The sequence below is a fragment of the Sciurus carolinensis genome, chromosome 3, assembly GCF_902686445.1.
Source record: "Sciurus carolinensis chromosome 3, mSciCar1.2, whole genome shotgun sequence".
In the NCBI taxonomy this organism is placed as follows: domain Eukaryota; kingdom Metazoa; phylum Chordata; class Mammalia; order Rodentia; family Sciuridae; genus Sciurus; species Sciurus carolinensis.
The window spans coordinates 5,781,333-5,797,808 of NC_062215.1; the positions used below are offsets into that span (position 1 = coordinate 5,781,333).

The 16,476-nt window shown below is 44.6% G+C and overlaps 2 protein-coding genes across 2 annotated transcripts in view; one reads left to right on the forward strand and one right to left on the reverse strand.

Annotated features, from left to right (window-relative positions):
* Grb2 (growth factor receptor bound protein 2) overlaps positions 1-8,119 on the forward strand; it is a 67,840-nt gene extending 59,721 nt beyond the window's left edge. Inside the window, exons 4-6 of the mRNA XM_047545511.1 lie at positions 2,546-2,668; positions 6,539-6,707; positions 7,596-8,119. Coding sequence (XP_047401467.1) covers positions 2,546-2,668; positions 6,539-6,707; positions 7,596-7,781 — 478 coding nt within the window. The 3' untranslated portion in view covers positions 7,782-8,119. The remainder of the gene's footprint in view (positions 1-2,545; positions 2,669-6,538; positions 6,708-7,595) is intronic.
* Positions 8,120-12,426: 4,307 nt separating this feature from the next.
* Positions 12,427-12,654, reverse strand: LOC124979038 (cytochrome c oxidase subunit 6C-like). Its single transcript, XM_047543186.1, has one exon. It carries the CDS (start codon positions 12,652-12,654, stop codon positions 12,427-12,429), a length of 228 nt encoding a protein of 75 aa, XP_047399142.1.
* Between the last annotated feature and the right edge of the window lie 3,822 nt (positions 12,655-16,476).

The following is a 16,476-nucleotide window of genomic DNA, read 5'->3' on the forward strand; positions in this document are numbered from 1 at the left end:
ATTGGAAAGTCACCCTCACACCTTGATTTCCCCCTACATAAAGAGCTGCGGAGTTACTGTTGAAGGGCAACTCTGCTGGGTTGTTAATCACAGACCAGCTAAAGGGCAGGCAGTGCTCCTCCACTTTACGCTCTGAAAAGGAAAGCTAAAATTCCAAAACTCTTCTTTCTCCAAGCCTGCCATATTTCTAGAAAAGACCATGCTTGTGCCTGTGTGGAGCTGTGACTTTACAGGCACAATTTCCTTCCCCTGTGGGACTGCCACGTGGCTAAACATTCAGAGAGCTGGTAAAATACAGAGATGAGGCCTCTCCTTCCTTCCCCCTTTATTTGTCAGAGAGGAAAAGGGAAATATAAAATGAAAGTACACCTCGCATAGTGTAGCATTTGCATTAGCACATTAAACACAAACCACAAAACAATTGTTGCATTAGTGCTGTGGCAAGAGTTGTGTATTCTGGGAGTGGATCCACATAGTAACTACCTATAGACAGGAGCCTATGGTATGCTATAAATCATTAAATTGGAAAATGAATCTCTCCTTCCCTTGACTTTCTCCCTTGCTATTTCTGGTTTAGTACAGACCCATCTTTTTAAAAATTTGTAGAACATTAGAGGCACATAGTTCAACGGAAGCTTGTCATATTTGGTGTGTAGCTCAGTGGTAGTTTACCTGGCACGTACAAGGGCCTGAGTTCCATCCTCAGAATAGCAAATAGTAAATAAGTGAGGCCTGCCTAGGATATTTAGCGGGATTCAGTCTCCCTCCCTCCCTCCCCTTACCCTCATTTTCTTTTCTTTTTTTTTGACACTGGGAATTTAGCTGAGGCACTTTACCATTGAGCTATACCCCATCCCTTTTTATTTTATATTGTTTTAAAAAATTTTTTTTAGGGGCTGGGCATGTGGCTCAGTTGGTAGAGTGCTTGCCTCACATGCACAAGGCCCTGGGTTCAATCCCCAGCACCACAAAACAAACAAACAAAAAAAACCTTGTCAGTGAACCTTTATTTTTATTTATTTACGTGCAGTAAGAACCAAACTCAGTGCCTCACACATGCTAGGCAAGTGCTCTACCCCTGAGCCACAATCCCAGCCCTTATATTATTTTTTAAGTATATTTTTTGAGACAAGGTCTTGCAGAGTTGCCTGAGCTGGCCACGAACTTGTGATCCTCCTGCCTCAGGCTCCTAAGTCGCTGGGACGTCAGGCATGTGTCACTGTGCCCTGTGAAAACTCGTCTCAAAAAACTTTATTTATGGGGATGTAGCTCAGTAAAGTGCCCTGGGGTTCAGTTCTTAGTACTATAAATAATAAAGCTTATCAACTTTATAAACACAGTAAAATGCATTGTGGTTATTGCTAGCATGATGTCCCTTCTGCACCGGACGTCTTTCAGAAAGAGAATACAAATATTTCATGAGATAGGAGCAGATACACAAGAAATCTTTGTTTAGCGAAATGATCTTCAAACTAATTATCCAGTTCTTGATCTAGATTTTTATAACAAAGATGTGTTTAATTATAAAACTTCAAATTTGAGTACTTTTCTATATTGTAATTTACACTTCACTATGATTTTCTTTTAAATTGAAAATGAAATTGAGTTCATTTTAAGTTAGGACAAGAAAACACTGCAACATAAGTGGATTCATGCCCATAAAGAAAGGTCTAGAAATATATATAGCTGCCAGCAGTTGTTGCTCGAGGGGATCCAAGAAGTCTTTTTATTTGCATTCCATGTATATGTAGGCTGTTTTAATTCATATTCATTACTTTACTATACTTTTTTTTTAAAGATTTTTAGTTATATATTGACATGATACCTCTATTTTATTTATTTATTTTTATGTGGTGCTGGGGATTGAACTCAGTACTTCAAGCTTGTTAGACAAGTGCTTTACCACTGAGCTATATTCCCAGCCCCTTCCTGGGGGCTTTTGAAAGCTGAACACTGTGCAGTGACTCAGAGAAAGGTCCTGAGAGGAATGCTGACCTTCATTACTGGTAGAGGCTGCCCTCTCACAGCCTGAACCATCTCTCTTTGGACTCAGAACAGAATTAGCCCACCACTGAGTTCTGGGCCTTCCAAATTTCCTCCCCTCCCCTGTATCCCTGTTCCTGCTGAGGCAGAGCTGCAGTTTTATCTATTGACTACAAGAAGTGTCATTGTTGCCCACAACAAGCCTGGATCATTTGTCCATAGGCCTGGGATTCTTCTGGACACCTTTCTGACTAGTCATTCGGGGATTGATGGACTTTGGTTTGGAAGGCCCATTTTCAAGTGTCTTCCTCTATAGAAAGAGTATTGGCCTTTGATAGTGCCTTGATGAGTCACTTTCTAGGAAGTGGATGGGGTGAAGCCATTTGAAAGTCCATCTCTTAGGAAGGACCCAACCCAATGTCCTCCTGTCTTGGCACAGTGAGACAGAGGGTAAAGGGTAAGTCCCTTCCTCTGGCAAGAGGTATTTTACTCACATTTAAGGCTGGACATCCCATTTCTTTGCGGGGAAACAGATGTTGACCGGCTTGCCTTCCTTCCTTAGGTGGTTTTTTGGCAAAATCCCCAGAGCCAAGGCAGAAGAAATGCTTAGCAAACAGCGGCATGATGGGGCCTTTCTAATCCGAGAGAGTGAGAGTGCTCCTGGGGATTTCTCCCTCTCCGTCAAGTAAGTATTTCCTGCTGCAGTTGCCGGAAGCCTGTGTCTGACTCACTAAATCATGAGGCCATTGGTCAGGTGTCTGGCTACATACAAACTGGTAGAGGTTTAACCTAATCAGTATTTTTACTTTTACATTAAAATCCTAACGTCTAGGGGCTGGGGAGATAGCTCAGTCGGTAGAGTGCTTGCCTTGTAGGCACAAGGCCCTGGGTTCAATCCCCAGCACCCCAAAAAAAAAATTCCTAATGTCTAGTTCCTCATAAAACTTGGTTCTATCAACACTAGCTTAGATGTTCCAGTGGAACTGAGGAGCAGTCCCCCTCAGACAGTACTTGCTGGCCTGTTTTCCCCAGTCGTGACCACTCTCATTTCTTGCCGTTGCTGGAATTCTTGCCACTCCATAATGAAATAACTGGTTGCCGCTTCAGCTGCTTCTACTTGCCTTTACCAGAAAGCCATTTTACCTCTACCGGCCCCATCCTAGCCTCTCACAGTAACTTCAAAAGGTCACTTTGAGAGCTGGACGTGGTGGCACACACTTGTATTTCCAGCAACTGGGGAGGCTGAGGGAGGAAGATTGCAAGTTCAAAACCAGCCTCAGCAACTTAGCAAGGTCCTAAGCAACTTAGTAAGACTCTGTCTCAAAATAAAAGATAAAAAAGGACTGGGGATGTGGGTCAGTGGTTAAGCAGCCCTGGATTCAGTCTCTGGTACAATCAATCAATAAATAAAATAAAAACCCTCTCATCATGAGGGATTTGGAGTTTTGCTTTCCCCAGCAGACCTGTTAATCAGGGAATGGGGACGAAAGGAGTCTCACCTTGGGAATCATGGTGTATAAACTGGAACTTTTAAAGAGTGTGAAAATCACACCTTACCTGTGAAGTAAGGATTTTGAATCGTCATTTCCATATTTTTTTATTTTTATTCCTTTTCTACTTCCTATATTATTATAGGAAACTCCCAAGGAAATGGTACAAATCGCTTCATCATTTACATACAGAGAAACATCTAGGTTAAACATGCAAATCACTGTTTTATTATAGATTACTTTCCTTTTTGTGGGGTGGGATTACTGGGACTTGAACCCAGGGGCACTCTTACACTGAGCTACATCTGCAGCCCTTTTTATTTTTTATTTTGAAGTAGGGTCTCACTAAGGTGCCTGGGCTGACCTTGAACTTGCCAACCTCCTGCCTTAGCCTCCCGTGTAGCTAGGATTACAGACGTGGCCACTACGTCCAGCAGTGGTGGTGTTTTTCTAAGTGATGATAAGAGAGGTTTCAGGTGATATTTGCAATACCTCACAAATACACTTACAATACAGTTTTTATTCCCAATATATGAAAACTGTGATACAGTAATCACATGCATCTCCATACTCCAGCCCTTTTTAGTTTTTGATTTGGGGTCTCACCAGGTTGCCTAGTCTGGCCTCTAGCTTTTGATCCTTCTTTCTTGACCTCCTGAGTAATAATGTTTTCTTTACATTTTGTGTTGACCCATGTGGAAATTAAGCAGTTTAGGATGAAGGTGACAAGTGGCAACCAGAGCCACCAGGACTGTCAGCATTGAGCTGCGTTGCCTGTTCACCAATCACTACACACATTCCTACTGCAAACCATTCCTTTTATCAAAAAAATCTGTTAAGGGCGGGGCATGGTGGCACATGTCCATAATCCCAGTGACTTGGGAGGCTGAGGCAGGAGGATTGAGAGTTTAAAGCCAGCCTCAGCAACTTAGTGAGGTGCTAAGCAACTCAATGAGACCCTGCCTTTAACTAAAATACAAAATAGGACTGGGGTTATGACTCAGTGGTCAGGTGCCCCTGAATTCAATCCCCAATTCCTCCCCTCCCCACAAAAAAAAAATTAAGGAGCTAATATATCTATTGTTTCAGAAATAAAATATGTAGCAGATGTCATAACTATGCTTAACAACACAAACATCTTTGCAAAGGGAATTCAAGAAATACCAAGTCTCTGAGATATTTCTCTGGTTTCAAGATGTTTAGTCAGTAATTTAAAATACTGTGGTTGAGCAGGGCATAGTGGTACCTGCCTGTAATCCTAATGATTTGGGAGGCTGAGGCAGGAGGATCGAAAGTTAAAGGCCAGCCTGGGCAATGTAGGGAGACTCTGTCTCAAAAATTATAAAGGGCTGGGATGTGACTCAGAGTGGCATACTTGCCTAGCATGTCCAGAACCCAGGCGGTTTGTTTCATCCCTTGTAACTAACACACACACACACACACACACACACACACACACACACACAAGCAATATAGTAGTCACCCTTTATCTGCAGTTTCACCTTCCTTAGTTTCAATTACCCAAGGTCAGCTGCAGTCATATTAAATGGGAAATTCCAGAAAAAAATGACTCGTAAGTTTTAAATAACTTTTGTTACGTCATATTGTGACTTATTTTGTTCTTAATCTCACTAAAAATTAAACTTTATCACAGGTGTGTATGTAGAGAGGAAAACATGTATAGAATTTCATATTGTTCATGGTTTCAAGCATCCACTGAGTGTCTTGGGACATACCCCTGAGGTATGTCCTGTGCTGATTGCAGGTGCTTGGCTTGAAGCGCCCTGGCTTGAAGCTCAGTGCTGCCACCTGCTGGATTATCTTTGGGCAGTGTTTGGTTTCTTGAAGCTCTTAAGACAAGAGAACCACCTTCATTCATTGAATAAATGCATGGAGGGCCTTTTGAGGGCATGGCACCCAGCAGGATAGCAGAGTCCTGCTCAGCTTCTGTTCTAGCCAGATGTCACTATGACAGGCCCTATAGGTCAGTACCAGTCACACACAAGCAGTTTTTGACAGTGCAAAAGGAAGCATATTATCTGGTGATGGAGAAGTTATTTTATTGTCCCAGCATATCCTTTTTCTCATGGAAAAGGGAAAGTAAACCAAAATTCTTGAATGGAAAATATAGCTTTGAACTATTCCCAGTTACAAGAGAACTATTGGAAATATTTCTGATCCCTCACTTTATTTCCTATCCCATCTTTTCTAGTTTTAAAATGTCATATCACATTTTAATTATTTTTACTTAAAAGGAAGTTAAGTCACAGCAGCCCTTGTAAGGGCTCTGTTATTTGGTACAGTACAGGGCACAAGTATGTGGTAGGTTAGGACATCACTCCCCCCCCCTTTTTTAATTGGCGCATTATGGTTGTACACAATGGTGGTTTTGTTTAGATAGTCATACATGCACACAATATAATTTGACCAACATCATTCCCCTGTGTTCTTCCCGCCCATCCTCCCTCCCTCTGGTCCCTTTCCTCTACTCTACTGATCTCCCTTCATTTCATGAGACAACCCATACCTTCCTTTCTTTTCCTTTTATCACTCTAGCTTCCACATATGAGAGAAAACCTACAACTCTTAATCTTTGGAGTTTGACTTATTTCATGTAAACATCATGGTCTCAAGTTCCATCCATTTTCCTGCAAATGACATAATTTCATTTTTCTTTATGGCTAAATAAAACTCCATTATGAATATATGCCACATTTTCTTATCCATTCCTCCATACCAAAAAGTGCTATAGCTGGAGCATATAGTAGTTCCATTCCTAGACTTTTGAGGAGCCTTCAAGGATATTCTCTTTTTATCTTGCAAGCATCTTGAGTCAGACTGGTGGGTAAGGTTCTCCCTGTCTATGAGGACTCTTCGTGTTCCTGGTAACCCTGTCACAGGAGGTACCAAGGATGCTCAGTGACTGTCCCACCTTTCTCCAGCCTGGGGCCCAGTGAGAAATATTGCTAGAAAAGAGGTTCTCTCCACACCTCCATGGGCAGACAGCCCCTGACTAGCCAGGTCAGTGCTCTGACCAGTTCACGTGTGTTCTGCCTGCTCCCCAGGTTTGGAAATGACGTGCAGCACTTCAAGGTGCTCCGGGATGGAGCTGGAAAGTATTTCCTCTGGGTGGTGAAGTTCAATTCTTTGAACGAATTGGTAGATTACCACAGATCGACATCCGTGTCCAGAAACCAGCAAATATTCCTGCGGGACATAGAGCAGGTGCCACAGGTAAGCCTGAGCTCCCACAAGAGAGCTTGGGATTATGTCTGGCAGGTGCCCTCCAGAGGGACACTTCTGGGGCTTCTGTGCACATCATTCACCGCTAGTTCATGTTGAAGATCTGTAGTTCGAAATAAGATGGTTTTGCCTTTTCCAGAGACACCTCTTTGAGACAGTATTGCTAGTATGCCACCTGACTCTCTAAGGACACAGTCTTTAACACGCTTTTAGATGTTGTCCCTGAAAGCAGATTGTGAAGAAGATCATACTTGTTGGGGACTGGGGTCCACACTCATTCCTACTTCTAATGTCCCAGCCACAAGTTATAGCTAGTTTCACCCTTTTAACCCTATAAAACCTTAAGTGATAGGAATGAAAAGATTTTACAGTCCGCCAACAAAACCCAACCTCACCCCCTGCAATCCTACCTGCTGCTCCTACTCGAAGTGATGCTTGGGCTGCCAACAGTGAGATAAGCCTTGGTGTTCTTTGAGCATCGGTGAAAGATTACACTAAACCCATTTTAGGGAAACCTAGGAAATGTAAGAATAAGCTGGGCATGGTGGTGCATGCCAGTAGTCCCAGTAATGGGAGGCTGAGGAAGAAGAACCACAAGTTCAAAGCCAACCTCAGCTACTTAGGCCCTAAGCAAACTTGGCAAGACCCTGTCTCAAAAACATAAAAAGGGCTGGGATGTGGCTCAGTGGCTAAGCGTCCCTGGGTTCAGTCCCTGGTACCAAAGAAGAAAAAGAAAGAATAAATGGGGAAGGATGTGCGGCTACTTCAGGAAACCTGAGGATTTACGCACATTGATTCCCTCTTGTAAGCAGTCAGGCCTGTGGGGCTGCTGGCGGGATCAGGAATGTCGTGTGTGTTTTCCCTGTTCCTCTTTTGCAGCAGCCAACGTACGTCCAGGCCCTCTTTGACTTTGACCCCCAAGAGGACGGTGAGCTGGGCTTCCGCCGGGGAGACTTCATCCACGTCATGGATAACTCAGACCCCAACTGGTGGAAGGGGGCTTGCCACGGGCAGACCGGCATGTTTCCCCGAAATTATGTTACCCCCGTGAATCGGAACGTCTAAGAATCAAGAAGAGATTATTTAAAGAAATTGAAAACACAAAAGAATTACACCCACAAGCTGCCTGTAACAGTAGCCTGTGAGGGAGCTCGGAACACCTGGCTAGGTCACACTGGTGACCCTCTCACTTTGGTTGGAACTTTGGGGGGTGGGTGGGGGTGTTGGATATCAAAATGCCAAAACTTACCTATTGAATTAAGAAGAGTTTTTATTACAGATTCTCACCGCTGCTCCTGTTTCCCTCCTATGTCTTTTTTCATCCTTTTTCTCTGTCCTTCGGTGCATGACGTTTAAGGCTCATATAGTCCCAGCTGATGCCAATAATAAAGGAAAAGAAACCACGTGGGCTGTATTTTCTCTATGCAAAATGTCTGTCTTAGTGGAAATGACTGAAAGAACAGCGAGTGTCCTCCACATACACACAGGAGGAGCTGGCAGGGCATCTTGGGGCCTTTGTTGTTGAACCTCTGCCAGAGGAGGGCCTGAGGGCGACAGCTCAACCCTACTGGATTTCCCCAGGTATTTCATCAGAGTTGGAACTAGAGTCTGAGGGAGGCCCACCACCTGCCCATGGCTTCCTGAAAAAGTCAGACTGCAAACCTGCGCCTGTCTCCCTTCGTTCCCAGTGTCATTGAGGGTGTTGTTTCTTCATAGTGCCTTTTTCCTTATTTCAAGGGTTGCTTAGGAGTGGTGTTTTTTGTTTTGTTTTAAAATAAGTTAAAAAACAGTCCAGAGCTTTTCAGCCAATTTGTCCCCTACTCTGTGTAAACGGTTTTCCCTCAGGAAAGGGGAAAACAGGGTAGAAAAAGGAGTCAGTAGAACTGGAGGCGTGTGTGTCCTTCCTGGACCGCACCAGGGGTGTTTGTGGCTTAGCTTCAGTCCTTGCGAGCCCCTGGGAGTGGAGGGATGCTGGCCGTGGGCAATTGAGCAGCTGCTGATCCAACATGCCTGGCACATCTGGCTGCAAGGGCAGCATAGTGCTTGACCTCCAGGTCCCCAGAGTCTCCCAGGCTCAAACTCCTGGAGCCAACAGGTTGCACACAGGGAAGGCAGAGGAGAAAATGGCACCTAAGCCACTCTTCTTCAGTCACCACAGGTCCAACCTTATGCCTATGGGGTGAGAATCCAGAGTATTCACTTTTTGTTTTTCTTGCTGTGAGATTTAGGTCCTGGCTTTCACTTATGTGTCCCCTGATCTTCAAAGTAGGCACTGGGACAGTGGCAGGAAGCAGAATTGGCATTCATGTGTCCTTCACAGAAGACTGTGTTTGTACCTGTTCCCAACACCCCTTCCCTTGAAGCAGGAAGAGTTGAGGAAGATGAAGTGGGGCAGACAGGAAGGCCAGGCCACACAGAGCGCTCTGTCTACTTCTGCCGACTCTCGGTCCCTCGTAGCAGTGTGCTGTAAACTCCACACAGTCGCCCTTCTCAGTGCAAACAAGGCCACTTCTCTTCCTCTCCCCAGGAGTTGGCGGCCTTTGCTCTCTGGGTTCCCAGGGGTTGGTGGGTCTCCACTGGACTCTGCTTGTGGAAATGGACTTGGCCTGGAGAGCCTTGAGGCCCAGGAGGCGGCGACTCTTCCGGACCGAGCAGTCCTCACCTCTCCTGGCTCCCTCTCCTTCTGCTCTTCCTTTCCCCACTTATGATATGAGGAATCTCTGGCATTCTACACCTGGACCATTTGATTGTTTTATTTTGAAATTGGTGTATATCATGAAGCCTTGCTGAACTAAGTTTTGTGTGTATATATTTAAAAAAAATCAGTGTTTAAATAAAAAGACCTATGTACTTAATCCTTTAACTCTGCGGATAGCATTTGGTAGGTAGTGATTAACTGTGAATAATAAACATACAATGAATTCTTGTGAATAATAAACATACAATGAATTCTTCACTCTGTATCTTTTTTCCCCCTGCTTTACTTAAACATTTAAAACTGTAAGGGTTCATTCAGGTCAGGAAGTCAGGACTCTTGGATCCCATCTCTCCAGCTCACCTAGTTTACATTGCCCTTGGTGAGCCAGTGGGTCTCTCAGGCCTCTTGGGAACTGATGCCCAAACTTGACTGTTCTTCAGAATTCTGGGGGAGGGCTTCTTAATAATACAGGCTTGTAGAGCAACCCCACCCTCAGATTCCAGGACATCTGGAGAGCACAAAAAAGACAGCTGATTTTTTTCGTTATGTGCCAGCAGCACTGATAAATGATAGTGGTATTGATTAGCCTGCTTAGTACTCAAAGCTTTAAAAACAGGCAGTTTTATAAAGGCACGCATGGTATATCCCACCTGAGAAAAAGCACTGAGAGTCTCTCAAGACTGGATTGGCCCATCCATAGGCAGCACTGATCTTGGGTCTCCAACAGCCTTATTTTTTAATTCTCCAGAATTAGAGTTTAGAAAGCATAGTGGTGAGTGTGGTAGTTCACACCTGAAGGCCAGCTCAGGAAGCTGAGGCAGGAGGATCAGAAGTTCAAGGCCAGCAAGACCTTATATCAAAAAATAAAAAGGGGGTTGGGGATATAGCTCAGTTGGTAGAATGCTCGCCTTGCAAGCACAACGCCCTGGGTTCAGTCCCCAGCACCGCAAATAAGTAAATAAATAAAAAGGGGGATGCAGCTCAGTGGACTTTGAACTCCTGCCTCAGTTTCCCAATCTGCTGGGATTATGGGGATGTGCCACTGTTCCTACCTTTTTTTTTTTTCCCCCTCTCACCAAGAATTGAACCCAGGGGTACTTTACATGCCCTGTCTTTTATTTTTTTATCCAGGGTTTGCTGAATTACCAAGGCTGGCCTCCAACTTGGAATCCTCTTGCCTTGACCTCCTGAGTCATTTGGATTATAGGCATGCACCACCCCGCCTGACTATTTGGGCAATTATTAATAGGAAAGTAGGGCTGAAGACACAGCTCAGTGGTAGAACATATATATGTTTACATACACAGGGCACTGGATTCAATCCCCAGCACCAAAAAAAAAGTAGGCCTACAGGGCAGGTGGGATGGTGTAAATGTGGGGTGGGCATAGTTCCTGGAGGCAGCTCAGAAGGTACCTGAGCAGCCCCCTGCATCAAGGACAGAGTCTAGCTGGGTTTGTAGGCCCTTGAAAGCAGCTGCGCAGTGCTCACCCTATGTGTTTACTCCAAAGCCTTTCATTAGTCTTGTCAAGGAGCATCACAGATCTCCTGATGTGCTGTAGTGCCCAGAACAGAACCTTGGAAAACCAAGAGACCAAGTTCACATTAGCTTAGGAAGTAGGAAGCTGGGTGGAGACTGCCCAATCACTCAGCCCAGCTCCCTGCTATCCAGTCAACTGCACCATATGCCCAGCCTCAGTGTGGGTACACAGAGCTGTGTGCTCAGTGCTGGCAGGTAAATATGTAAGTGATGTGTGGTTAGCCACGTGTACCAGTGTTTAAACTCGGGTGCTTAACCAACTGAGCCACATCCCAGCCCTTTTTATATTTTACTATGAGACAGGATCTCACTGAGTTGCTTAGGACTCTGCTAAGTTGAGGCTGACCTTGAACTTGTGACCCACCTGCCTCAGCATCCTGAGCAGCTGGGATTACAGGCATAAACCACTGCACCCAGCTTGCACAAATTTCTTCTTGCCTGTATGCTGCCTCTTGCTCAGGCTCCCCCATTGGACTGTAAGCCCTGCAGGGCAGGAATTCAGCCACTGTTACTTCCCTAGAATAGTTCCTGAAACGGACGTGCTGCTCCACAGTATTATCTGAATTAAGAATAGTATGTCCTGGTCTAGGGGTGTGGCTCAGTGATAGAGCACTTGCCTAGCATGTGTGAGGCACTGGGTTCGATTCTCTGCACTGCATATAAATAAATAAGCAAAATAAAGGTCCATCAACAACTAAAACATATATTAAAGAAACAACAACAGTATGTCCCAAACGCTACAAGGCCCACGGTGCCACCTTCCCAGTCTTATGATGTGCAAAGAAAGCAGCTAAGCAATGATCTGATGTGGGGCAGCAGCTCCTGGCTGCTAGAGGTTGAGGAAGACCAGCCAGGCAGGCGTGATGGCTGCAGAACCGGAAAAGCACTCTATGAAAGGAGCATATGCCAGGCAAGCAGGTGAGACAGCACCGACCTCCAGAAAGGTCTGTGCAGAGAGGAAGAGATGAGGGAGCCCAAGAAGATGCTGGTTCACCAGGTAGAGGCCAGGCTAGGTGACCCAGGAAGCCACAGGAAGGAGCTAGAAATGAATGGGTCCCTGGAAGGCAGGCAGGTCTCTTCATTTGTTTGGGCTTGGTTTTGGTATTGATGATTGAACCCAGGAGTGCTGTACCACTGAGCCACATCCCCAGCCCTTGCTATTTTTTATTTTGGAACAAGGTCTCACTAAATTGTTCAGGCTGGTCTCAAACTTGCTATCCTCCTACCTCAGGCTCTTGAGTCCCTGGGATTACCAGCATGTGTCGCCGTGCCTAGCCATTAATTTGTTTTTGTTTTTGTTTTTTGTTTGGTTTGGTTTTTTGGGTATTTTTTTTTTTTCTTTGTATTCGTTAGTTGTTTATTTACCAAGAAAAACTATTCCTTAGCCCACGTATTCATGTTTTATAGTTGAGGAGCACAAGTCAGTACAAACTTCTAAGGACCTCAATCCAAAGAAATTCTTTATATTCCAAAATCACTCTGCACTCTGAAAGATACCAGCCCTTCTCATCTCCTCAAAATCTTTCATGGAATCATAATTTCTGTAGAAATCTGCATATGCCTTCTTTCTTGATTCAGCCACACCAAACTTACAGAGAGCTGCAATCCCCAGGGTAACTGTGAATGCCCCACCAATATGAAACCCCAGTCCCTTGGCCAGAAGACCCTGCATCTGAGGTTTAGTCAAGGTGCTGGAAGCCATGTAGCTGCTGTCCTCCACACCAACGTCCTTCCCAGTAGATGGAGAAATCCATTAATTTTTTTTTTCCTGTGTGTGTAGTAAGGTGGGTGATTCTGCCATCCACTGACATGGAGGAGAGGACGGTGCTTGTTCAGGGCGACAGCTTGAGACCACACTGCTCGTTGTCATCAACACAGCTTGGCTCTGCTCACAGGTGGTATAGTGACCACTTTTTACTCGGGTGAGAGTGCTCGTCTTATAGCCCAAAACCCACCTCCTGAGATGAGTCCCATGATGCTGTAGTCAGACCTGGGCCACTTCCCCCTCTCTTTGTCGAACCTGGCTACCTCATCTGTCCTTTTCTGTCCTGAGAGCTGGGACACCAGAGTCCCTGCTCTGGCTCTCCTCCAACTGCACCCTTCCCCACAGAGTAAGAAGTAAGGAGACTACACTGCTAAGGTAATGTACCTGTGCCTGTCCTCCAGGTATCTGGGATCCCAAAATTATCCTGAGTCCATTTCCAGAGCCTGTTCAGGCCTCTTCTTTAGAACTCCCTCCTCCCAGGACTGACTGGTATGTGCAAATAAGGGGTAGATTAATGAGGGAGAGAACCTGGGCAAACGTGCCTTTGGTCCAGCTTTCCACATGCACATGAGGTCCTGGATGGTGCGGGAAGGAGCTATGTGTGGGAAGGGAAGTGGGAGAACCTGCCTGCCCTCTAATTTGTCTCCCCGCAAATAAGTGGACCTATCCATTAGGAATAGTTCCACTTGTGGAAGCTCCCTGGCCCCCTTCTCTGTCCTAACAGTTCCATGGATTCTTACCATTGCTTTTGTTCTTTTTAGTGTTTTTTTGTTTTTTGTTTTTTTATTAAAATCTTTTTATTTTTAAAGACTGCATTTTGATTCATTGTACACAAATGGGAAACAACTTTTCATTTCTATGGTTGTACGCAATGTAGATTCACACCATTCATGTAATCATACATATACATAGGGTAATACTGTCTGTTTCATTCTACTATCTTTCCACCTCCCACCCTCTCCCATCCCATTTTCCTCCACACCTTCCAAAATTCTTTGTTCTTCATTCTCCATTAATTTGTTTTTAAGAACAGCTTTAGACCTTGAATTTTTGCTCAAAGTTTCAAAGCTCGGGGCTGGGGATATAGCTCAATTGGTAGAGTGCTTGCCTCATAAGCACAAAGCTCTGGGTTCAATCCCCAGTACAAAACAAAAAGTTTCAAAGCTCACTGTTACCACCATAATACATTCCCAAACCCTTTTTTCATCTCCAAGGGAACTCTCTAAGGTTTATATTCAACCTGATAAAAGACACAGTGATGTGATGGCAGCTCCCATGTCCTCAGGGACCTAATTCAGACCTACACCTGCATCCTGCAGAGACTTCACAGCACCCGAGTCCTCATGATCATCCCAGAAATCTGAGTATGTGAAAATGAAAACCAAGTTCTCTTCATAAAAATGCTCATCCCTGTTTGAGAGGCAAAGCTTCTATCTTTAATTGTTCAGTAAGCCATTTAAGAGTCAATCTCTCTCTCTCTCTCTCTCTCTCTCTCTCACACACACACACAGTTTGAGTCAGGTTTTATACCACAGTACAGATAGCAGAAAAAAGTGGGTACTATATTTGTTCACACACACACTGGAGAAACACCTCAGTATGCTTAAACACCCTCCAGGATGGAAAGGTCATACACTTCTGAGGTGAGAGAGTGCTGAAGATGATTTCAGCAAATTCGCATAGCCTCCTAATGCTGTCTCAACATAGAAAGACCATCAAGTGCCTAGCCTTAAACTGCAGTCATGGGCTTCTCTCTCTTACCTGCTGATGTTGGGCTGGCTTGGTCATGGATTTTGTTTATGACCTCATTGTAAGCATACAGCATGGGCATATAAGCAGGAGAGATATCTTGGAATTTACTTCTATGCTTGCTTTTTAACTTCTTCCCACTTTTTCTTCTTAAACACAGTATTTATAGCTCTGGAATTGCCACCCTTGCTTACAAACTCCTTGCTTTGCTATCTACTCGTGCAATTTCTCTTCAATCCTGTATCACATTTTAGATGCACAATAAGTTATCATGAACTCTGTTTGGAAGTTACCTGCATAGTTACATCCTGTGGTTTATATTGACCTCTGGGTCTTTGTATTTTTTGACACCTAACAATGAACCATTTCTATTTTCACTGTGGTCTTAGGGTGTTTTCTGTTTTTTGTTGTTGTTTTGGGTACTAGGGATTGAACTCAGGGGCACTTGACCACTGAGTCACATTCCCAGCCCTAGTATTTTATTTAGAGACAGGGTCTCACTGAGTTGCTTAGCACCTTGCTGTTGCTGAGGCTGGCTTTGAACTTAGGATCCTCCTGCCTCAGCCTCCCAAGCTGCTGGGATAACAGGTGTGTGCCACCGAGCTGGGCTAGAGTCCTTTCTTACTGCTTCAATGTAGTCTCCGTTGTTTTAGCATGGCAATCCATAACAAAATAACATGATTCCAGAAAATAATGAACAGGGTAGGACCTTTATGTGTTGGAAAGTTTTAAGATCAGGGTGGAACATGAAAGTCTTATGGTAAAATTTTACAATAAATGTTGGGAAATTCTTCACAGTTTTTATTTATTTTCTAGTCTCATTATATATTTCCTCCCATCTCAGAACATGTTGTAAACTTCACTTTTAATTAGGACACAGTTGCGGCTTTATGTAATTTTACCCTCTGTGTATTCTATGTACAAGTTTTCTTATAAACTTGGATTTGCAGAAAGATGGGAGGGAAAAAAAAATAAAAAGCTTTAGCCCAGCATGATGTCACGTGACTCTAATCCCAGCGACACAGGAGGCTAAGGCAGGAGGATCATGAGTTCAAAGCCATCCTCAGCAATCTAGCAAGGTCCTAAGTAGCTTAGTGAGACCCTGTCTCAAAATAAAACATAAATAGGGCTGAGGATGTGGCTCAGTGGCTAAGCGTCCCTGGGTTCAGCCCCTGGAACAACAACAACAAAAAAAAATAGAACAGCTTTATTCAGATACAATTAACATATCGCACAAGTCACCCGTTCAAAGTGAACCATTCAGTGGTTCTTAGTATTTTATACAGTTATGAAATCATCACCACAATCGTCTTAGAACATTGTCGTCATCCTAAAGAAACCCCTTAGCAGTCACTTCCCATTTTTCCACAACCCCTCCCGCCCTTGACAATCACCACTGTACTTTCTGGGCCTGTGACTTCACCTGTGTGGACACTTCGTGTGGTGGGACTGTACCCTCTGTGGCCTTGGGTGTCACGCTTCTTTGAGCATATGTTTTTGACATTCATCCATGCAGTTGCATGTGTCCATACTTTATTCCCTTTTATGACAGAATAAGAGTCCACTGTATGGACGTGCTACAGTTTGTCTCTCTGTTCACCACTTGATGGACATCTAAGTTGTTTCCACTCTGGTTACCGTGAGTAGTGTGTGGTGACACCTCCACAGAAGGCTTTACGTGGACACGTCCTGGAAGAGTTCTAAGCAGAGGAGTGGACAGGGTTCTGTCCAGCAAACAGTGGGGAAAGGGCAATGCAGTTGTCCTGGTGGGAGAGGCTGGTCACAATGACCAGTAGGATCCTTGCTTGGGCAGTGGCTCTCTCTGTGGCTGCTGTTTTAGACCTGGGGGACCCCAGGAGGAGGGTGGGGGCAGGAGGAGGAGAAAGGTGGAAGAGGCTGAACTTGTGCCTGAGGATGTGTCTGGGAAGCAGCGAGGTGCATTCACCTGGAGCCCAGGAGAAAGCTGAGCAGGGGCTCAGCTCAGGGCTGGTCGGCATGTCTGTAGTCCTG

Coding starts and splice junctions, on each gene's coding strand:
- LOC124979038 (XM_047543186.1), bottom strand. CDS start 12,654: ATGGCTTCCAGCACCTTGACTAAACCTCAGATGCAGGGTCTTCTGGCC.